The 25,074-nt window shown below is 36.9% G+C and overlaps 1 protein-coding gene across 1 annotated transcript in view; it reads right to left on the reverse strand.

Moving 5' to 3' along the window:
• Positions 1–1,297: 1,297 nt before the first annotated feature.
• The window catches only part of LOC120332440 (uncharacterized), a 34,573-nt gene continuing 10,796 nt past the window's right edge, over positions 1,298–25,074 (reverse strand). The window contains exons 3-19 of the mRNA XM_039399682.2: positions 17,016–17,132; positions 16,390–16,480; positions 15,722–15,827; positions 14,519–14,621; positions 13,761–13,806; positions 13,461–13,565; positions 12,125–12,323; positions 11,430–11,542; positions 11,110–11,251; positions 10,522–10,726; positions 10,003–10,111; positions 9,300–9,479; positions 8,588–8,773; positions 7,864–7,987; positions 5,598–7,131; positions 4,455–4,979; positions 1,298–3,881 (exon numbers count right to left, since the gene is read on the reverse strand). Of these exons, the coding sequence (XP_039255616.2) occupies positions 2,570–3,881; positions 4,455–4,979; positions 5,598–7,131; positions 7,864–7,987; positions 8,588–8,773; positions 9,300–9,479; positions 10,003–10,111; positions 10,522–10,726; positions 11,110–11,251; positions 11,430–11,542; positions 12,125–12,323; positions 13,461–13,565; positions 13,761–13,806; positions 14,519–14,621; positions 15,722–15,827; positions 16,390–16,480; positions 17,016–17,132 (5,197 nt within the window). The 3' untranslated portion in view covers positions 1,298–2,569. The remainder of the gene's footprint in view (positions 3,882–4,454; positions 4,980–5,597; positions 7,132–7,863; positions 7,988–8,587; positions 8,774–9,299; positions 9,480–10,002; positions 10,112–10,521; positions 10,727–11,109; positions 11,252–11,429; positions 11,543–12,124; positions 12,324–13,460; positions 13,566–13,760; positions 13,807–14,518; positions 14,622–15,721; positions 15,828–16,389; positions 16,481–17,015; positions 17,133–25,074) is intronic.

Below are 25,074 nucleotides of genomic sequence, written 5' to 3' on the forward strand. Positions count from 1 at the left end.
TCACGTCCGTCTGCCCGTAACATAAATCAGTGTTGAGGAGTCTGAGCTGGGCATTTGAGTCGGAGTTATATTTTCAAACCCCCCTGGTTCGGATTTTCCCGGACTCAGAATTTCAGTTTTTAAATGGCGATGAAAGAGTCAAATTTTTTACAGAAGCTCAAAAAGCACCAAGTTTATTAAGCGCTTCTCAAAAATTTTGGAAATGAAGGATTGCATGCGCCAAGATTTTTCGTAGCTGGAGTTGAACTCAATTTTTTTCCAAATCGGAGTCGAAAGTTGGAATGGTTTGTAATATTTTCCTCAAATTCACACCCCTGCCTTCGCTCAATGAGAATATAAATATTTTGTGCTTCTGGAGAAACAAACCCGTTTAGGAGCCCTAACACGTTAAACAGTCGGGGAAGCATCCATCAAACTAGATTTTCATTGGCGAAGTCGAGAAGACAGTGTGCGAGCCAGGTGTATCATGCCATAAGTGACTTTACTAAGAATACTAACATATTTTACATCACTTGTCACTGAACCATAGTCGGATAATTGTTATCCAGCACTATGCCAGAACGTAATACCAAGGATTGCTAAACGGTATTTCTTTTATTTCTTCAATTGAAGTAGTGAAGTTGGGTTCTGAATATTATATCAAAACGTGTCCGTGATTGCGCTCTTGAAATGAAGGCAATCATACCCGAGTCATGTTTAGGATAGGATTTACATATTTATCCCGGGGGGAAAAGAAAGACGATAAAGCGGCTTAACCCTATGGCGAACCACGGCTTCTCGTCCGGTTACCATTCCATGTCGGGTATGAGATTATTTAGTTATCCGTTTTCTGAATCATGGACTTGACTGTGGAAGAAGCCGTAACCGACCAGCGGTTACGTGAACCACCATACGGTGGCGTGGAGTCCAGCAATCATCTCGCACATAACTATCACCGCATGGGATTCGAACCCACGCAGAGTAATCAAAGGTGCGGGCGGTGGCGAGCGTATTCCTAACGCTCAGCACGATGAGCCACACCGCCGCGCCAAAACGTTCTCACGATTACCTGGACAGGGCAGACATAACCAGTGAAGCGACATCGTTTTCAGATTAGAACGCACAGATTAAACGAGTGCTTAGGAGACTGTAGTCCAGAGCTATCATTAACAACTCAAAGTGCCTCTAATTGAAATAACTCGGTCCCGTGTTGAACTGACCGCCGGTGAGATTAAAATCTGTGGGATTAAAATCAGTGATAGTCTCTACTCTGGACTCGAGATTCAGGGACTTCTACCCGATACTTCATTGTATTTCCATATCATATCGCTGCAAGAAAACCTTTCCATTCGTATCATGCTCCATATCTTATTCTTTCACGGTAGCTTCAACCTAGAATACTTTTCGGCGTCTTGATATTCAAGATTTAAACAAAATTTGTGTTGTCTACGGATGCCTGATAATTTCGATCTGAGAAATTATTTGACATCCGTAGTCAACACCTAACACAAATTTTGCGTGAATCTTGAATATCGAACCTTATGTTGCAAATTGCGGTCAATATAAAATAAGCAGCAGTTTTTTGGCGTCAAAACTTTCGTCATTCTTTTTTATAATATTGGTATAATGTTATGATTTTGAAGAACACAACAATATGCAACAGAACAATTTTTGAAAGTGTTAGTGAAATAGAAAAAAAAGTGAAATAAAATTTGAAAAAGTTTGGAACATATGCATTGTGAACACAACGACAAAAAGATAGGAAATCAAGAAAAAAAGAGAGTCAACACCGGACAGAAAGCTTTGCTTTTAAAAGCATACCAAGCTGTTTGAAGAAAATTATTTTTGAATTTATGCGATAGGCACCATCGTGACTTAGGTCGTTCGCAAACGTCGATCACGTGTCAAAATTTTATTTGATTTTTTCCTGGTCGATATGCCTGGGCAGACTAAGTTACTCATACTAATATGAATCGGGAAATTTCAATAAAAAAATTTGTTCCGACTGAACAAACTGAAAAAAAAAGTATGGCGCAAATGGAATAATGCATGATTAAACTTCAAAAAAACAAAAAATATATAATTTTGGACAGAAAAATGCAGAAATATGGTTCTCGTACTTCCTGTAAAATGGCTATGACAACGTTTGTCACCAAGTAACGAAAATTAAGAAAATTTATGGCAAAGCATCTGATCATAATATACAAGCATAAAATGCTAGATAATACAAAAAAAATTGTTCATGTCAAATACAAAATAAGTTTCAAAGGATATAAATCACCAGCTTCAAGAATACAGCTGTATCATTACTATCATCAAATTCGCAGAGGCCCCGAGCTTAACACTTTGATAAATATATCTATATGCGTATATTACAAACAAAGGTCACGACTCCAAGTTGTATGATAAACTTAAATAACTACTTTTTGCTATGATAACACTATTAATATATATATATATATACTTTATAACAGCCTTCTTTTTCGTGCTCTTGGAAGTAGTATACTATCAGTTTGTACCGTGCTATTGAAATCGATATTTCCTTAATTAACTTGGGCGGTGAAAAGGATTGTGGAATCAAAGCCCCTTTTCAGTGAAATATAGGCTTTGGGGGCAAAGGGGGTTTCGGGTTAAAGTTCGTGCGATTCGAAAAGTTTTTATTGAAATGCTGTGGTGTTATTAGGTTTTGGTATGTAAAATATGACCCCGGAGAAGTGGGAGGTTTTGATTTTGCATTGGACGAATCCGTCGTCCGTACTCTATCTGATTTGAGGAAATTGCCATCCACGGATTCGTAACTTAGGTTAACAAATGCATCGTCGTTATTGTTTCCTGTATCAACTTGCTTATACGATTTCAATAGTACATTATTTTGTTTGTTGTGTTTAGATTTTTCAAAATTATCACGTGTGACGTCATCGTATGTGACGTCATATGACCCTTGCTGGACATTTTCAGTGTGTGAACTATCAGAGTTCGAATTTTTGTCACTTTTGGAATCAGCATATTCGTCTTCATCTGCGAATAAATAAAGTCGCGAATTCTCTGAGATCATTTCTTCACGGAATATTTCAGCCATTGTTTTTTGCCGCGATTCCACCAGACGAATTCGCTCTTCATCAAACGTGCTTTCAGAGTTCGAGTTTGGCAAATTAGTTGCTTTTAATCCCGGCATGATGTAATTCTCGTCGTATGGCAGTGCGGATTCAGGCGACGACGTATTTGCGTCTCTTGTTGACGTAATTTTACCGCCATCTGGATTTTTTGTATTGTTAGTTTTAAGGTACGAAAATATTTCTGTCACTAGAGAATTTTCACCTAAGCTATCAAAATCGTATCCCGATATATTGCCTTCGTCCGAGTCCGATTTCACCCCGTCAGGTGATTTGTCGTTGACTTTGGCATCTTGTGTTCTATCCTGTGTGATAACCTCCGACGTTGGCTTGGGTGTCAGAGCGATTGGTGGCGGTGGTGCAGGGCGTTTCGTAGATGGTTTCTTTTTTAATCCTCTCTGTATCGGCGTGGAAGTGGCCGCGGGTTCTTGTGGAAACATTTTAATAGGAAGAGAAGATGTTTTTTGCGATGTTTCGCGTGGAATGACGGGGTTGTGTACTGAATTTAACTTATTCGTTGGCTTAACTGGACCATCCGATGTAGATTCTGGTAAATCATTTTCCACGGAGATTCCTGTAGGTAGTGTTCGATTTCTCTCTGAATTATCATCTTCAAATACATTTGGCATTTCGTTAAGTGCTTCACATGATTCTGTTAATGACAGCTCACATGGACTGTGGTGATTAGAGTCTATATGCATGTCTGGTGATGAAGATGCGTTATCCGGAACTTGACCTTCCAATACAGATTGGTGAAACGTTGAGAAACTCAATGGTCGTTCAGAATCCCTGAAAAATATAATTTTTATTTTTGACAGACTACAGGATTACAGTCTTCATTTATAACAAATATATATTGAAAGAAAAATATGTAGCCAAAAGAAAATATTTCTTAGAGACAAATTTAAATGAGCAATTCAAGACACGTGGCCTTATTTTTCTGCATAGAAGTTTTCAGATCAAAACGCATAAATCACGTATAAAACGTATGAATAACATTTTGGCTATACATCAAATAATCTCGTTCATGTTAACACAATTGATATTTTTACAGATTCCAGAGAGTACTGATAGACTGTACAATCCGTATTATGCATCGCAATATTATCTACCGTATGGCCGTATTACCATAAGGTGAACTTCAAATCATTTTTTGTCAATATCGATAGTGCGCATTATAGGCCATCAATGTATGTATCAATAAGAACCAGCACCAGTATCGATGCGTCTTATAGTCTTGTGGGTAAAAACCCAAGTGTGCCATATAACCAAGTGCGCGTTATTGTGCGCAAAATACGACAGATAAAAATTATATTATTCACCGTGAATCGCAACCATTGTTTGAAAAACGAAATGCTTTACCTCGCTAAAGCTTCCCTCATTTTAACTCCCGAAGATGTTGGCATCGTGGCATGTTTCTCCATTTTGTTTATTTCTTCTGTTGCTATGTTCTCTCTACTGTCCGCTTTCAAGTTTTCTTTGGACGAATGCCTCGAACTATTATCCACTGTGATGATTCCAGATTCGTTGGCCTCGCCAAACATGGTACCGGCTACTGTGTATTTACCGCTTGGCAATAGATCAACACCTCGTACACCGTCACAAGGTTCCGAAATAACTAACATTCCGTGGGATTTGCTTTTCTTTGAAAAAGGTCGAAAACTGAAATGACGAGATTTCGTTGAAGGCGACGTTTCGGTTGGAAGAACTGTTTTCCTGCTCTCTCGTTTCCCGGAATTGAACGTGAATGCACGACGAAGTCGAAATTTCGGTGTTGGTAGCCGAAATCGACGACGACGCCGAGATCCAAACGCGGAATCGAAGGATCCCGATCCACTACTTTCGTACATTGAATGTGATCGTCGTTTTCGGTCTCCAAAAATTCGTCTGCAAGGTTGAATTATTAGTGTTAAATCAAGCAAAGCTAATTTACATGATGCAAAACTTCATCAAAAATATAGCTACGATGACCATGGCACCTAGCAAATAAGTAAAAGTAACAGCCTATTACCTAAACCGACCAATTGGTTTGAATAAATTCGCGGTACGTTGTTATATCGTTATAAAAATGAGTATGCCAATATGACGTAACAACATTCAAAGCGTATTTCCTGGAGTGAAAACACTAATAACTAACTAGCTAATATACTGGCATTTCACAGTCATTAGATGCGTTATTTTTGTCAAATTGCTTACATAAATGTTAACTGCCAGTTTCTGAGCTTGACAAGTTACTAATTACACAGGGTTTTTGTATAAGATGAATAAAAAATTTACTTGGAAGTAATTTTACAATATACGTAAAACATTGGAAAGGTATTCAAATATCTAAAACTTTTTATTGCCTTTATGGTTTATTCACAAAAAAACTGCATTTTACCAATTTTTTTAACAGTGCCAGGGTGAAAGTTCATCATAAACTAAAATCGATCATTAAACGAAACAATAAACTGTTGTAATCTAGTCATGCGTGCTAACTGCCTCATCATGGGCGCCAAAACATACCTGAACAAACTTCTTCCGCGTTTCTTTTGTGAAGAAAACGAACTCAAGTCTGGATTTGACATTGACATTTGTTTTGGCGATTCCACAACGCTTAATTTTGTTGGCAGTGTTTCGCTTCCAGCCCAGGATTTTCTGTTTTTATTCGCAGCTTTTTCCGCTTTTCGTAATCGCTTATTACCGGCTGCTATGTCAGTAACTATTCTCGGAGTCGATATTTCGCTAGATCCAAATTCTTGACTAGAAACGGGAGAGCGTGAATCGTTTTTATTACTCGATTTTTCAGCTGACGAACACTCCTCTCTCCTTTGCCGAAAAAACTTGATAAGATCTTCAGTTTCTTGCAATTTTTGTCGCGTTACAGGATCAAGATTGTTGTCGTGGCCATTAAGGAGTTGATTATCATCGTGAGACCCGGAAATGGACTTTTTTCCATCTGCGGCAGGACTGGGGTCCGTCCCAATTTGACTTGTCGTTGTATCTTTCCTAGTCTGAGAAAATACTTTTAATTCGTCTTCGCTTGGTTTGAAAGAGGAGAAGCGATGGGTAGGCGATCCTTCTAAGATATTAACTTCTGCGAAAGAGGTACTGTAACGTTGTTTTTGTTTTTGGTGTTGATCGGAGTCAATATTACGCTCCGGTTCTTTGGCGCTTCGATGTCTGACGAATTTATCAGATCTGGTGGATTCACTCCTCTCTATTTTAGGCGGGGGATAGCTAGGAGGTGGCGGGACTATTATGTCTCTAAGATTGTTTTCGACGACCGATTCTGATCTAGGTGGTGGAGGGAGCGGTTCCGGAATGTCATCCTCAAGGTTTTGCGTTTTCTTCATTCCGCTATCTTCCGCGCCAAGAACTTTCATTAAATCCGTCCAATCTCTTTCACTACCAGAATCGCTCATTTTCATTTCTTCTACGTCAGCGACGACGTAACGCTTTGACCTTTGACTTGGCGGTGTAGGGATTAAATATCCATTTGCACTAGGAATATCTACTTGATCGTCATCGCTATCCACAGGCAAAATTGACCTGAAATTACCGGTGTTCTCTATTCTGCCGCCTGGAGATGAGAACCTGGATTCTGGGGACGAATTAATACGATATTCGTGAATCTCCTCATACGTCGCATCCTCTAACGTGTTATCAAATACCAGTGATTCGTTATTGTTTTTATCATTATCGAATTCATTTCCAGCACTCTTTGTATTATGAATTAAAATATCCGCAGCAAAGTCGTTTTCATATTCTACGTCATCTGTATCGAAATCCACGGGTTCCCTTGATAATGGAGGAGGCGTTGCGGGTCGATGGGGAACACTCTTTTTCGGTAGGGTGTTAACAGAAAACGGTGCATTTTTGCTGAATATGACTGCAGGTGTGACTGGCTCAGAAAAATCGCAATCACGATGAGTATTTGATCTCTCAAGATGTTGACAAACGTCTGGAACTGAGTTTTTATTCATCGCGTACATGGATGAGGTTGGCGGGTAATTCCAGAATGATGGTTTGACTTTGTGAGGCCCAAAGTAGATGGGGGCTAAAATACGAGATAGATATAAATAAATTTATAACATTGCTATGAAGACAGACTCACTGTAATTCATGTACTTTTTCTTAATTTAAATTTCCGTTAACCAACTATCATTGTTAAATCGCCGCTTTCAAGAGATTTGGCAGATCCTAGTTAGGCATGTTTTCAAATGAGTTGGAACTATAGACTCTGGTTGTGAGAAAAAGTCAAAATTTTCTACAAACACCAAAAACCACCAAATTTACTAAGCGTTCTATTACAAGTTTATAAAAAAGGCTCACATATGCCAAATGCTTTGTTAAAAAAGTTTCGGATTTTGGAGGCAAAAATTCAATAACCCGGAATTGGGAATCGAGTGTCTAAAGTTTTTCTTAGCCCGGATTCGGAGTTGGAGTCGGATATAAATTTTCCGCAGTTCGCAAGACTGCAACCTTAGAAACCATAGTGAGGAATAAACATCACCGTAAAAATGGAGTGAACTTTTCAATTGTAGTAAATTATTTTGCAAATAATAAATATTAAATTATTGAACATAATTGCAAGACAAAACTTTAGAAATATAAATAATTATAAAAACTAATAAATATTAGAAATGTATCAACGCAGAAAATTCTGGCAAGTCTACTTCACAAATGCTGTTTCTGGCAAAATATTGCTTCCATACCTTCCATTAACACCTCATGTCCAGAGAAAACTTGAGATAAAAGTTAAAAGTGCGAGAAATGAAAATGCAATTACCGTTTGTACTCTCCGATATAGGTAATGTGAGAACCATGTCAATATTTCCATATACTCTGCAGTAACCGGCAACCATGAAAGCAAAATTGTGGGCAGCTTGGGGCTCCATGGAGAGTTGTAACTCCTGAAAATACATAAATTGAAAGCGATAAAATAACTGTGATGTCACCGCAGGTTTTTAAACAGCGGGTTCGAATCCCATGCCCACCACTTTACCTCACCAGGGTGTAAGACATTTGTTAGACAATGTCGAACCGGAAAGATGCCAGTCCTTCCAACATAACTCCTCTTACATATCAAAGGCTGCTTGTTTGAAGCAAAAAGCATATAAATACGTCTTATAAAAAACGGTGCTCCCGAAGTATGCGAACCAAGATGGCGGACATCGGAACTTAACATGGGTAACAGGTTAGGGTTAGGCGATAATTTTTTTCCAATTTTCCTTATTTTAGTCCTATTATCAGTTCGAAGACTAGCCAAGAGCCTCCCGTAGTATTTATACCTAAAATTACGGCCTAACCCTAACCTAGTACACATATTACATTCCGATGTCCGCCATCTTGGTTCGCATACTTCGGGAGCCCCAAAAAAACTGTAAGAACTATCAAATTACAAAATATAAAAATATAATTTCTAATAAATCAAAAAAGAGTTAAAAGTTTGAAATTGATTTCTCATTAAAACGAAGTGTAACGGAATCGAACCCGCGATCTTCAACTCATACCTGTTTGTCTGCAAATTCCAGCTTTACTATGGTCGTACTTGATTCAGCTTGACATGGGGCTACTTCGAAGCCAGTCACGTGATGAAATTCCGACAACACGGAAACCATCTTTGTTTTCGAATTAATCATCTGGCTTATACCGTAATGATGACCAACAAGTATTGTAATGTCGGACTCCAATAAACCCTAAAACACAATATTATTAAAAACTCGAAGTAACTCGAGTCATATAAATTAAATGACTCCGACTTAACTCAGCAATTGACTCGACTCTGTGACTCAGATGACTCGTGACTCGAGGTTGCTACTCAGGGTTTAGATCAGGGGTTCTCAACCTTTTTCCTGTTAAGTACCCCCCGAGTCATAAAATAATCAACACGAACCCCCAGTAATCAAACACCAAACAAAGTTGTAATATACTAACTAATAATTTTTAAACTGTGTTTTAAAGCAGTGGTTCTCAACCCCTAGTCCGCGGACCGGCACTGGAAGCTTTTTTGTCGGTCTGCGAAAAATTTTGTTGTTTTTCAGTCTCAATCGCTTTACCGATCCCGAAATAACGACGATGTGTTTGTTTATTACGCAATTTCTGTTCCGCCGACATATTTCTGTTGGCGGTATCAATGTCCCTTTACACAACTTGATGTAAAATAGGCGAACAAAATTAGTTATCTCCATATTGATATAAGATTCCAACCCAATATTCACCAACCTGCATGGATGCTGAAAAGTATCTTCCACCGAAGAGATGATGAGGCGACAATATTTTCAGATACTGAAGTCGTAATTGCAACAAAGCGGTATCTGTATTTCCACTTGTTGGCGACATGGGAGAAAATGGAATAACCGGACTCGTCGGATATTGACTAAAAACGGCTGTATTCATCGAAGCCTTGGAAAAAATAACAATTTTTAAAAGATGTATTACATAAAAAATAAGCCCTAAGCGAGTGTATCTCAAGTTTCCCAGTTGTTCAACTTATCCCAATTTTGTGATCTTCATGTGTTAACCCTTACCTTTTTTTCAAAATAGTATATTGATTCCTACCCAGAATATAGCATGGATCTTACTTCCCGAGCCTACTTTAAAAATTTGCCCCTCCATATATATCTACCCTAACATAGGACCAGTGGCCGTAGGACAAGTAGAAGTGTGGGACAATTGGGTCAACATAGATAGAATTGTTGAGGTTGAGGAGGCCAGAGCATTCGACTCGACTCGAGTTAAAGTCGAAATCACTATTTGAGTTACGGAGACTCGAAGTGACCCGAGTCACCTAATGGAACAACTCGTACTCGTCACAGCTCAGCGATTGACTCGAATCTCGAGTGGACTATATTGGAATCACAACTCGGGGTTTAGGCACCTCTACCCAACACAGAATTGTATGGTTTGGTGAAATAATTTTTGTCACCTTCAAATGTTGTTGCAATGATTTCCTGACGCTTCTTGCGGACGGATTTTCCCTTTGCATTGTACAAACCAACGATGGAGGAAGAAACCTTCTTAAACCATATTCCTTCCTGTAAAATTTTTAAAACCTCAAAGACTTGACGTTGCAAGTTACCCACAAAAATAATTCGTTTTATCGCTATGGACTCACTCGATATTCGTTGCATTTAAAATTGTAATGAGCAAATTCATTCGCACTCTTTAGTTATTTTTAAATCGAGTGACAAATACTCAACTTTTTACCGACCCTCACTCTCACAAAACTCAATTCATCGCACAAGTCGTTGTTACCCCCTTCATCATTCCTATCTTGCTAAATTACTCAATAATTACTCTATTATACATAAAATTACTCTTCATTGAACTCATTTAAAATCACTCCGAGTACAACAATCAACTTCAACATTCATATCATAGGAATACACTCATAACCTCCTAATAATTATAGTCACTACTGAACTACTTATTATAACACACTCACTCTATATATTTCAGATTCAATTTCCCACTCAAATTTGAGAAACGGAACACGTTTCTTTGTCCGTGTGACTCGAGCGAATTACTCTTTTTCGGTTGCTTGTCGACAGGTGGGGTCGGAGGTAACGCACTCAACACGAGTTCTTGCATTTGTATACTCGCTAATTTGATGATTTCGTCCCGATTCAAATCGTCTGTATACACGTCGCCTGTTGAGAAAAATACTTATGATACTTAACTTAAAATTGTTACAAACAATCTTCTTTTTATTAATAGGAATACGGTAATTTAGAATTTTGTTAAAATCAGCATCTTACAATAAGCAATTAGTCCATTATTATTAGTCCAAACCAGCATTTTAACAGAGGCAACTTACATCGATGTATTATAACTAAGCTAGCTCAAAACCGCAAGTTGGAAGAAATAAAAATATTCGATTGACTATAGAGTTTACAAGTCAGGGCTGTGAAGTCGGAGTTCTGGTTCCGGAGTCGTGAGTCGAAATTTTAAATTATTGTACGAACCGAAGTTTAAGTCCGATTCAATTTATTGTCTATCCGGAGCTGACTACAGTGAGCTCTTACTTCCTCACCTGAAACGACGTCGTTGACGCATTGCATGTACAAGTAGCGGAAAGCTTCTGGATCATTCCTAGCTAACTTGTGAAAATCTTTCGGCATGAACTCCAACCGGAAGTGACACGAATGATGCCGGAAAGAGGGGTTACTGACCACCTGAAATGGCAATCAAGAGATTCTCCAATTTAATACCTGTTAAACTAGTATTGGGTCACCCCGTATAAAATACAAAGTTTGGAAATATTGGTCAAATAAAACACGTAGGAAAACCAACGCGAACAGGCAAAAAATTAAACACTCGATATCAAATTTTGCACATATTTATATACAGCACCTTCGATAGACAATCCCAAGGTGCAATAAGTAGAGAATCTGGCGAAGAACTGCTCAATGGAGTTTGATCTGACGATATCGAACCATACAATGATGTCTTACTCGTATTTTCATCTAAAAAAAATGGAAAATATAAATCATATATTGAAATTCAAAGACGTTATTAATCCTCAAGTTGCTAGTGCTGTCGAGTCACATGATCATGCGAGTTCGAAGTCGATTCAATCACCCAGTCAAGTTTCACTGACAGGTAATTGAGTACGACTCAGATTCATTTCGTTTAGTTAGAGTCATTTCAAAACGTGGTCTTACAAGTGGGCTTGTCATCAATTAGAAACTGAAAATAGGAAAATTTCTGCTTGAGGCTGAACCAAGGTTTGGAATTGAACTTGACAAGCTGATAAATAGACAAAAGGATTAGTTTGGCCTTTGACACGTTTACTGTAAAAAAACATTTTTATACTCGAATTTTTATTAAAAGTTTTGTGGGCCGAAGACTTCCTTCGTCGAGAATAATGCTTGACTCGATAATTGCTTCCTTTGTTGGTTTTATTATTTTACCAAATACGAAATTTTTATAGGTGAGCGACCAACTTGAATAACTAGCTTTAAAGGAAGACTTATCCTGTCGCAATCACGCGCTATCCGAATAGATTTAGGTGTCTTTCCAATCCGGAATTTCGTGAAAAAACTCACTCTGTTCTCCATTGTCTGCAGGTGGCGATAAAACGAGAGAAAACAAGTTTGGATCTTTGAATCCAAGTTTATCACAAAGTCCGGCCACCGCATCACCAGCTGTTGTTTCGGGGAGAAATTGAAACGATCTCGTCTGATTGATCTCGAGTTCGATTCTCAGCACACCAGGCGAAACAAGAAGTGGACTTGAACCTTCAACCTGAGGGTGTAATGAAGAGTGTCTTAAAATGTGGGGTCCCACTTATCCCAATCGTATGGAACTCACTCTATATCTAACATGGGCAAACTACGATCTGCGGGCCAAATCAGGCTCGCTGGGTAATTCAATCTGGCCCCGCGGCTAAATCCGGTGCGTTCAGTAATTGAATCTGGCCCGCCTGATGCTGCCACAACTAAACTGAAGCCAAATTTAGATGTTTTAACTAATGATTAATAGCTAAAGGAATTTGTTGAGATTGCGATTAAATTTAGTTTTAGCACGAGGCTTAGTTTTCCAATTTTGCTTTTGAAACACAGTTCATAAAATGTAACTTTTTACGTCACACTTACACGGCCCGCCAGTCTAGGTGGGCTTTATATGAATACTCTAACCTTCTACCAAACTATTTTATATATCCCAAACCATAACATAGCATGAATCCCATTTCTTATGATTACTCCTATCATTTGTCCCGCAATATACATCGAATCTAACTCATAACAGTGGGACAAGTAGGGCAAGTATGGGGCGAGTGGTACAAGTGTGGAAAAATTGGACACGTGTGGTACAAGAATATAATAAGTGAAATAGTGTGGCAAAGCCTGACAAGAGTGCTTACGAGGGGGTGGAAAGGTGTGTGACAAGAGTGACTGACTAAAGGGGAAGCGACATTTTCGGTAGATTTTCTTAATGAGTACAGGGAGTCCTCGGGTTACGACAGTTGCGACTTACGCTGTTTCGAGGTTACGAACGCACTTCCAAAAAAATATAAAATATAATTCTGTACTGTAATATCTAAGCCCTTAAACTGGATAATTGTGATCAAGTAAATCAGTGCTTTGGGCTCATTGGTTTTCCTCATTTACATCGTACTTTTTGTATTAATTGTACATTTTATTACTGTACCATACGTTACAATACAGTGCGATATGTATAGAGTAATTTATGTGCTGTACAGTATAATGTTCCGACTTAAACTAAAATTCGGGTTACACCGCTTCTCAAGAACGGAACAACGTCGTAAGTCGAGGACTCCCTGTATACATATTTGTGATAACAAGGATTGCCGATGCAAAATGAATGAACTTTATTTCACTGATTTTTATTTCAATCAAACTCTATTTCGTAAAATCTTACTCGCTCCTGTCCGTTGATTATGACATCATCAGCAAATCGAACTTTTGGTCGATCCATACTTCGTATTGTCTTTTTCGTTGGATTGAGAAACGACGAATTTGCTGACTAATAAAGAAGTTGAATAATCACAAATTTTATCAACGTAAAAATAAAACCGTATCAAGCATGACCACCGATATATCAAGTTCATGATCGAGTTGACAAACAATTTTCATCAAAAGTTCTTTGAATTGAAAGTTCTTCGAAAATTTCATCCAAAACTCAAATTACATTAAAAAATGAAAGAAATATTTTATTTACCCGATTTGGCTGAAGTACTGTTAGTGTGACACTGTCGGTTTTCTCTCTAAAGAAAAAATAAATATATTAAAATGCTATATATCCCGATCTTATATTTCAATTACTCTGCAGATTAGTATACAAATCCATTCAAAATGTGAACCAGACTTCCAGTGTCATTGGTTCGTCTGCGGGAATAGTATTTCCGACAACGGCTGTTCGCTGGTCCATTTGCGGGAAACAAATTCCCAGTTACGGTCAATATAAACTTGTGCTTTAATCGGATGGGTTATAAAATCTACATCTCAGTTTTAATTCATGTATAGATTAAACTAAACTATCCTTAATTCGGTGACACAGCGTACAGTCTCAAAAATTCACCAAAATAACAACATTATAGAAGATGATGAAATACAAACAGCAAGTTTTATTCGTTTGCTCTGAAGAACTAGAACTATATTTATTCTAACTCGTTGGATTAACTCCTACACACTTGTATGTAACAGCTTTGTAGCCGTTTCGGGTTGGGTTTTTGGGTTACCGAGAACATACTAAGTCATGTCTACGTGTTGTACAGGAACAAGCTTAAACATACGTTCTGCACTGGTAAACTGTTAAAATCGGGCACGAATCATACATATTAAACAGAAAAGCCAACGAATGTTGATTGATGTCGAATTGCAGTTCGTATTTTTCCACTTCATATTTGTGGTTAAGTCGATATTAAACACAACCAGTTTTGAGGAGTTAGACTATAATTCCACATTCCGTTCCAATACCTTATCAGCTCTATAACGCGTTCTCTATCCGCCATCATAACATTTTCAGAACCAATCTTGACTATTTGATCGTCCGGTAGGAGTTTATCTTCCGAAGGTCCGCCTAAAATAAATACAAATTAAATTTGTCAACATTTCTAGCGATAAATCGTCGGATACAAGTAATTGGGAAATCGTGTACGTTACTATTTATTCGATGTTTCAAAAATGTCATGTTCTACTTGTCGCCATTTAGCACACTTGTCCCGCTGTCCTGAATTCTGGTGGGTATATATTGTAGGACAAATGGTTGATGTAAGAATATGAAGCGAGATTCATGGTATGTTCTGGGTTAGGATACATATAATACCTTGACAAAGGGGTAAATATTTATATGAAGTGAGGTTTGTACAACAGGGACAAGAGTGGCGAAAATGGGGTAAGTGTTGCACAAGTCGGACACGACATTTTTCGAGACACTGCTATTTATCCACTGGTATCACCATTTGTCACTGCTCTAGCCAAGCATGTAACGCATACAACACGGAGTGGGTCATTTTGATGCGCACTGTTTAGTTAAATATACCAAAATAAGACTATATCGAAGACCGGAATTTTAAAGAACGGAATTTCATTATAGAAATCTTCTTCCTGTGACGCACTGCGCCCGTAACAAAACGCAGAAACAGTATTAATCATAAACAAAGTCTTTGTTAGTTGCGGTTTCTCACAAGAGCACTGCGTTTATACAAACCGACCACAATACGTGTCGCATGCATCGTTGCTACGCTACATGAAATTCCATGCTATCGGGGTTTCACATATGTTCGCTGCATCGACGTAAAATGGGATGCGTTTGTATTGGCATTTTTGTCTTTAAAAAATAAAGTAAAGTCACCCAAAAAGGAGTGCATCTGGGTCAAATCTTTTTTATTCTTATATTCCTAAGAGCAAATTTTATTTGCAAGTAAATTTAAAAATAGGGCGTAAATTGCCGTCACCCTTTTATTCGTCCTAATTTAAAAAGAGAAAATAGGAGTATTTGTCAAACTTTAACAACGCTGAGTCTATGTGGTAGAAATTTACTATAAGAAATTTACCACCCCCGCTATCGTAACCTTCGAGCTTGGCTTCTCATTTAGTTTCGGTCTTAAGAATTAATTCAAGCTACAATCTCACCAGAAAGAAAAGTTCAAATCTAGCAAATATAATTCTAATTATCACCTGGTGTTACTGATCTGATCACGACAGGTTTCTCGCTTCCTGCTATGAATCCGAATCCCAAATTATGATGACGTTCAATTTCATATTCACGAGGTTGTGGACTTCTCTGTAAACAAGGCAAGGAAGGGTGTTATTTTTTGTGATAATGCGGCGATGATAATGAACATAACGTCTTTTCGGATAGGGTGTGATTCTCAAGTTAGACTTTAACAGCTAGTGAGTCCGGCCGGAGTCCGAAAAACGAGGGTAACAAAATCTTGAGGGTCTAGAAACCGTTTCAAGCTACGAAAAATTGCTATGTTTGATACAGAAAAAAGCTTTTTTTTATATTTAAAAAGAGGGGTCCGACCCGCACTACTTGGTATTCCAATTTCGAATAATTCGATATCTTTTATCCTAAATTCATAAAATGTTTTCTTAACTTGAACCAAACCAAGTTTCACATTAAAACAACCTGACAGATGAGAAAAATCTTCAATATTCAAGGTTTTCACAAAACATTTTTTCGAGTAAACCTATTTTGAAATTCGACTAACTAATTTGTTTGAAATCTCTGATATGGTATTATTTTCATTCAGTTTTTAAACCGGATGCTATTCTGTATCATAGTACATAATGTTAATAAGCACAAAAAAAACCCACAAAAATCGGAAGAAAAATATTTATACCAATATTTCTAGTGAAGCATGAAATTCAGCAGGCGTAGACTGATCGTCCTCGGTCCTCGGATCTTCATAAGTTACGGTTTGCGTGATATGACTGAAAAATATAATTTTAATTTAACTTTTCTTACCCAAATAGTAACAACGGTGGCTAGAATATTCACTTTTGAAGATCCAGCTACACGCTTTCTTCCGAAACGTGATTCATTAGGCTTTACCTACCAGGATGCCAAAGTAAATGATGGACTTGGGAATTAGGACTGGGTATTTCGAATCGAATCGAAAAGCAAATTATTCGAATCGGTTCAGATGGAAATTTTCAATCGCCGCCATCTTGTTTTTTATTTGACCGCCAAAGGTCAAGATGAATTCCTCAATTTTTTTATTTAAGTCATTTTCTGAGTGATGAATTCTAAGTTTTCAGTAATTTATGTGTCTGGAAAACCCACCACAATAGAAAGTCACACACAATTGAATATCTTTTAAATATTCAAGAGTCGATTCGATTCTGAAATTATCAGGTTCAAAAATGCCCAGCTCTATACTCACAATGCACTTTTCGTCATATAACGCCGCTAGAAGAATCTATAATGCTGTTGGTTTGTAAAAATACCAGTAATAGTCATGCTCACTTGATGTAATAGTTCTTATTGTCGTAATCGATTGCCATTTCCCATCCATACGGTAGATTATGTTTACATCTCCAGACTTCTGGCGGAGGAAGAATTTGAACTATTTGACTTTGTTTACTGAGAAAAAAATGGTTAAATTAGAAACGTGAAGTATCGAAATTTAATAGCCAGTTTATTTTTGCAGAGTTTTATTTGTTTGAATTCATTAGGACTATTTATACATTATGAACAGAATAATGATATCAAGCAAGTGATATTGTCATGAATCAATATTTATTATATATCAACAATGAATGATATTTGTGATCGTGGAAAATTAATTTGGAGTGTACGATATACGGGAGGCTTGAGAAAATCCATATATCATTAACTTTAGCTGATTATTTGGTTTCTACTTATCCTTGGTCAGACGAAACGTTACAGAAATATATTTGTGTTAGTGTGCAGCAAGACTCTTAAATCACTTAGGATCATTAACTTTAGTTGTCGTTCGTTGGACATGAAAAGATTTTTTCATCATATCACGGCACAAATAAGTCTCTGGTTAAAACTCAAGCCAACTACCTCAACCAGTGTAGTGTAATGAATTGGCTACGTAATGGGGAAGCGACAAGGTTCCGGTTCCCAAAAAAGATAGTAGCCCCAGGCCCCCAGTAGTGGCTGCATATACGGGGCCTTGCTCGAAGTGAAAAGAGTATGAAAAGCGTCTTATGAATGGAGTACTTTTTCGGTAATATTTTTAGAGTAAAATATAAAATAATATCACTATATCTAAAACGTAACGTCAATGATTAATGCGGCATTGCCGAAATTGGATTGTATGAAGATCCCCGAAATCGCGCCCATATGAGGATCTCGTCCCCATTCGATAATTCGATTCTAATTAGCATATTTTTGTAATTTGCGACGAATTTTGCAAATTTGCGAGGTTGAAGTTATACAATCTAGGCCTAACAAAACGGATATACAGTAACGATTTTTATCAAATAAAACGCTTTTAGCGGTTCCTCAATCTTTCAATATTCGCGATTTACGATTGTCTCTATTGATTTAACGTCTCCGTTTCAAAGGTGAAATTTTTTACAAGAAAAGAATTGTATATTTGTAGTCACAATCGATTTCGGATGATTTTACTTCAAGCGATTGAAAAGAAAGGTTCGGGAATATGCAACTTTTAGCTCGCGCGAGAAACTAAATCATGTGTGAAAAGTAGCGATCGAAACTATAAAGAAAGCGTCCAACATTGGCACGAAACTGGCCCATAATATTTTAAAAATTTAATCTTCAATGAGTGTCTCGTGCGGTATGAATTATTCAGTTGAACATCAAAATAAATTGGATAATAGATCTTTAAAGAAACGTAAAGTGATCAAGGTAAAACAAAAGAATTATGATCGAGTTTTTGCACCGTTGAACAATGCACGAGAATAAAACGCTAATAATATCACTAATTAAAACAAGGTTGAGGAGATAAACTCAAGCAAGACATGGTTGAAATTTGGCTCATTCCACGTGGGGGTAATTGCAATAGGTCTGTATGTCCGCACACCTGTTTGTACTATAACAAAACTTATTTCTGGTATCTCAACTCGCTTATTATTATTCATATACGACAAAGCATAGTAAAAAAACATTTATACGTAAGACATAATTACCAGATAAGGTTATTTTTAATTTTTGTTTGGTGCTATTCCAAAATTTCTCATTTACATAATTTTTCTTACTATTAACAAAACACTAAATATGGCACAACGAAGTACTCAAATACGCGGGATCCGGCAGTGAAAATTAAAGGTTTTTACGTGTTACGACCATGTATATAGTTAACATAATTTCGCTTACTATTATTTAAAAACTAAAAATGGCACAACGAAGTACTCTAGTCTAGTACACGGGATTCAGCAGTCAAAGTTAAGTGTTATTACGAGATAAAATAACAGACACTTTTCACGAAACATCGAAAATCATGCATCGAATACCGTGGTGTTCATTTGGTAAAGGATAACCATGAGAGAGAGAGAGGTAGAACTTTTGGAAGAATTTTATGGCGCCTGTAACATTAATATTTCAAATGGTCGATGCTTCAAACGCGTCAGGACCTGATGTCATCGTAATAATATAGTAACGATATGCATGGTTTAGTTCGTCGCTAGATATTTGTTTTGCGATGTCTTTAAGATGTAAGTACGACCCGCGGGCCAAATCCGGCCCGTTGGATAATTCAATCTGGCCCGCCTGATGCTGCCACAACCAAACTGAAATTCAATTTTGATGTTTTAGCTAGAAATAGCTAAAATTGCGGTTAAAGTTAGTTTTGGCATGAGGCATATTGTTTTCCACTTTTGCTTTGTAACACTGTAAATATTGTTCAAAAATGTAACTTTTTACGTCACACTTACATGGCCCGCCAGTCTAGGTGGGCCAAATTTTTGGCCCCTGGTTTAAACACCTTGCCCACCCCTGGGTTAGGCCATATATCGTAGCGATAGCACGGGTCTAAAGTCAAACAATCTCAAACTGAGGAAATATAGTTCCTACGCCTTTGAATAATATACAATAATGATGGTCTTTATCGTGAGCCACCAGTCCTTGTGGGTTATATTGGTGAATCTATTGAATGAGTTCACTGCTAAGAGAGGCACTGAAATTTAAAGCCACAACTTACACTGACCCAAACATTATTACAGTCTAATGTGCTTCAGAAAGTCAAATCACACTGATGAAATAATTATTAGACTGACATTGAATTAACTTTTATGTTAATAGTAATAATAGACGGTTAATATAGAAAATGAAGATTTGGTATGAACTTGCAGAACATAATGTTTACACGATTAAGTCGGTCACTTTGTCAATGAGCAGTCAGAAGTCTGATTTGAAAATCCCAACAAATGGCAAATCAACAAATGGCAAATAGTTTTGCAACTTCCGGTTGTTTTTATGCTTGAATGGCGGCTAGTTACTATCGAACCTAGACTGAGAATAAAAAATCTAAATTGAAGATTAAAATGATGTCACCTTGCCTTGAAACTACTCTCGAACTGAACAACCACAGGCTATCGAAAGAAGACAGATTTCAACTCCTAAAGCCCTTTACTGATTGTAACAAATATTATGAATGAAAAGGAATGAACCAACACGGCTCTCGGAAAACTTTTGTTTGTGTCATGAATATGATATACTACAGAGTAATGGTAACGCTACTCCAGCTCATTCACAAATTGATTTAATTACCATTGTTGATAATTAAAAACAGACAACCGCTGTGAAAAGCCTATGTACAATGCATAACATCGCTAATCATAAACGCTGTGGAATTTTCCGCCAGGCCAAAATTAACAAACGATATCGTAAAAGGACATTGACGAGGGGTCAGATCATTTTGGTATGGGTAAAAGGAAGTGTCGTTGTCACCAAGTCATGTACCGAAAGCGTTTGTTAATTTATTATTTATATATATATATATATATAGATATATGCATTAATTGTGTTTTATTGGTTTAACAAGAATTAAACTCTCTCTCTCTCTCCATTTCAAATTTGGATTCCGACTTTTTTGTAGTTTATTGGAGGTCAAAGGTTAGACGAAGAGGGTAACATGGTTTCAATCGCCATGGGAATGCCCTACTTCGTAGAGGGAAAATTGAGCTGTCATATTTGCCATAATCTATCACATATGCTCACAGCGATGTGTCCCATTGAGTAGCGCCAATGATGTAGGGTTAATTAATACGAAGATAAAGAGAGGCAAAACGATTTGAATAAATATATAATATCATTCCGAGCATACTCGTTGTTGGGGTTCAGGGTACCATCAATGCCCGATATTCGATAAAACGTGTTTTCGACAATAAGCTTCAAGTCACGGTACCAAATAACAGTTTATAAATTGTCTCCTCATGGCGCCAGTACCTTTGCCATTGAAAAGATTATAACAAAAAATCTTAAATACGTTAAACTTTCTATTCAAATTGTTTTTTAAATTGTGACGTAAAAATTAGAACAAAAAAGGGTTATCAAATTGTTTCAAAACCATGCTGTACGTGGAAGATGTAAAATTGGATATTTGCACCGTTATGTCATTACATACATGGAAAAAGGAAAACTTCATATAAGAATCCTTACTGGCCCGTAGTGTAGTATATTAAATTGAAACCATAAAATGAAGAAAAGCTACAAAATTACGAACAAATGTGATTTTATTGGGTCTCCGTAACAGCGCAAAAATACATCGCTCTGTTTGAAAATTGGGATCTACAATAGGAAGGAAAGAGGGTAATTTAAAGCCCGATATCCTTAAATCGCGCGTTCTACAAATAAAACGCAACTGAAGTGTAAAATCTTCACAACAAAAACGTTCCGGGGGCACAACGTTTAGGATTCGTACCTAAGTGTAACAGCGTGACGTGCGTGTCGGTTTTCAGGGTTTAAAGACCTAAAATTAGTCAATTCAAATTCCGTCATGCGGATCAATATCTCGAGCCAAACAATAGACTGCTGCTAACAACCGTGTTTCCTTCCCTAGATAAATAAAAACATTTCCCGATGCAATTAAACGTACATGTTTTCAGACGGATGGTTTTACCAGTGTACAAACAACCATAACACTTACCGGTATTCCACTCCGCGCGCTTTCGCCCTCTATGATGTATAGAGTTCAACTATTCCTTAATCATAAATAATGATGTTTTTTTTAATTAGATTATTGGAACGACCCTAATTGTTCTGTTTATTTAAAATCAGTCGACAATTACTGGCCTTGTTCATGACTATACTAAGCGTCAGAGAAAAGGCCTGATCCGTCGATGAGTTCAATGAAAAATTCTTTTTTTTTTATTAACGTGTTATAATTCACATCAGAATACGAAATACTTATTACGGTATCTCGATATAACTGTTTCATAAAACGATTGTCCATAATCTCCCGGAACAAGGCTCTGAAAAAGCTGTCAATTTGAAGCGGAAGGTTCATACTCAATTTTTTTCCAGATTTGATCCAATCAACATCGATTTGCTATTGAGGTTAAAAGTTAGTAGTGACGGAGTGGAATTGTATTGATTGGCTTACGAACTAGATCTTGTACCTGACATTTTCATAAAAAAATGACAAATGATTGGGCTAATGATGTAGCAAAGAATGTACGATAAGAACCTTTTCTATATGCGATTCTTTATATTAAGATTATGTCCAGGCTTATTTACAACATGGTTTCATAAACAATAATAATAGCAGGTCTCTGACCTCAATTAAGCAATATTTACATCCTATCTATGTGTGTACGACCAGCGACGTTTGGTATTTCCTGATAGCGAACTGAATAACCAAAACGAAAGCGATATGATGACTTTGATTTGAGAATTCCATTTGAGTGTGGATAACGTCATCTCTTCTATTCAACTAATTGCGTTGAAGTACACTCGAAAAATATAATTTTCGTTGAAGTACTGCAACAGAAAATATGTTTATAGTAAACACTGTTCAACAAAAAATTCATAGAAATTAGAAATGTTCGAAACAAATATATATTGTTCATTCATCATGGCGGTGAAATAGTCGACTCCTACATTTATTAGTCTGCCATGCGGCGAACCTCAATTTAGCCAACAACATCCGATAACTCCTAAACGATCGCACTTGTGTAGAAAACTCATTGTAAAAGGCGATGAAATGAGTGACTTTGCATATCACTCAACTAATTTCAAAATCTACCCTGAAAATCAGGACTACTGGCGATTTTTCGATGGTAATCGAGTTGATTCTTAAATGCAAGAATTTCAAAAATGTCGATTGGTCAGTATTTGCCCAGTTGATTCTCGAAGATAAAGGAACAATGGAAATTGGAAGTGCTTTATGTCCTCAAATGACTCTTAAGTGTGTTGGTGAATGGGTTACCTTACTTCAATGATAAATACTATTCTATTGTCAGCCAGCGTATGTAAATTGCTATATTGGAAGACACGTGCGCATAATTACCTACCATGATTTGTGAAAAAAATATAAATAAACAAGACATTATGCAAAGATATGAGCTAACCGGGCCTATGGACAAGAAAATATGATAATACTCAGTCATAATCACTATAAATAGGCGAAATTCTACGACACCTTATTAAAACGTTATTTCAGCTCCGGAATCTAGTACAATTTTTTATTCGTGACAGGTCGGCCGGCGCCTGTAGTTTCGAACTTGGAAAACGGTGGGAAATGAGCAGCTGACCGCAGGGATGGCCAATACCGAATAGTTCACTATTTCGAATACATTCGAAATTATTTTTTTCGAATATGAAATTTCGAATACTTCGAAAATAAAATCCACTAATTGAAGCTTACCTAAATGTATGTAGGAATTTCCATACAATAAGCAATGGAATAACTGCTATCTACAAGTTACAACCTAGCTATATTACCAGGCATTTCATATTTGCAGATTATTGCAGTATATATTTTATATACCATGAGTCATGTTAACAGAATTAAATTAATACGACAATAGTGGTATCGATGATGGATTTGAATATTTGCGCAACACAAAATCATCCTAGTAAAATGCCCATACTTTTAAATACCAACCATTATCCAAATTATTTGTCGAAAAGCGGGATAAAGTATGAGGCATTTTTCCGACTAGTGACAATTTTTTCGTGAGTACAAAAATACTAATCAAAAATTAATTATATTTGGGCACTTTACCACACATTTCAAGTCCGCAGATCGCCGTTGTATGTTTGAGTAATAATACTTTTATTATTTCATAAATAGGAAAATAGGAATCAAAAACTATTTATAATCTGGTAGTTTATCATCCATTGTAAGTCCACACATCGCCGTTGTATTTTGTAAATACGAAAATAGGAATCAAAAATTAATATTATTCGCGAGTTTGCCACACAATATATGTCCACATATGGCCGTGATATTGTGCCGAATATAATTAGTTTTGATTCTTATTTTCGTACTCACGAAAAATTGTCACGGAAAAAGAATTTATATTTTATCCCGCTCTTGGGAACTAATTTGGAGAATGGTTGCCATTGGTTTGTATTTAAAAGTATGGACTTTTTACTAGGATGATTTTGTGCTGCACAAAATATTCGAATCCATGACCGATACCACTACTTAAAATGCCTTACCGTGTTAATTTAATTCTATTATCATAACTCAAATGTTGGTAAATCGGGCAGTTTACCACACATTTGAAGGCCACGAATCGCCGTTGCATTTTAGAATAATTAGTTTTATTATTTTGTAAACACGAATACGAAATTGATTATAATTGGGCAGTTTACCACATATTTCATGTCCACAAATACCCGTTGTATTTGGCATTAATTCGCTAATAATTTTATATGTTTAGAACCAGATCATGTTAGTTTGGTAGAATCATACTCACAGAATTAACTATTTTTAACAATTGAGCGGTAAATTTAAGTTGTGAAACGGCAATCATTTTGGACAACCTATTAACCCGAATGTTGAAATAATTTTGGAATGTGATAGGTACTACACTGTACGTCCACGTCCACGGGTTATTTCACAGCTGTTTTCCTGTCCCTGTCGTGTTTTGCTGAATCGGCAAAACGAAAAGGTCACAAATCACTTTATCTTGGTGGACGTGTTTCTCTTTAAAGTAACGATAACCAGCCTGCGATTAAATATCATGATTGGCAGACCCTAAGACCCAAATATAAGGTTACACAAATCATGCTTGAGAAGACTCATGCGAATAATAAGCAGGCCACATAGAAATTAAATATGCAAACGTGCAAATGTGTCGCAACACTATGCGACGTACGATCGCACAGAATATAAACAATCAAAGTGCCGATTCAAGAGATCGTCATTATGTGAGACAGCGTAAAAAGTCGTTTAAATATTCCCGTAAAACGAAACACCACGTTTACGGCGGAAAGTGGCTACTATTCGGAATTATTCGAAAATCAGCCGAAAAGGTATTCGAATACTTTGATATTCGAATACATTCGAATATTCGAGTCGTTTTGGACAACCCTGGCTGACCGTTACATTTTTGGGAATAAATGGATAAGATAGGATTTTCAT

Source organism: Styela clava, chromosome 13 (assembly GCF_964204865.1).
Source record: "Styela clava chromosome 13, kaStyClav1.hap1.2, whole genome shotgun sequence".
NCBI classification, from domain to species: Eukaryota; Metazoa; Chordata; class Ascidiacea; order Stolidobranchia; family Styelidae; genus Styela; species Styela clava.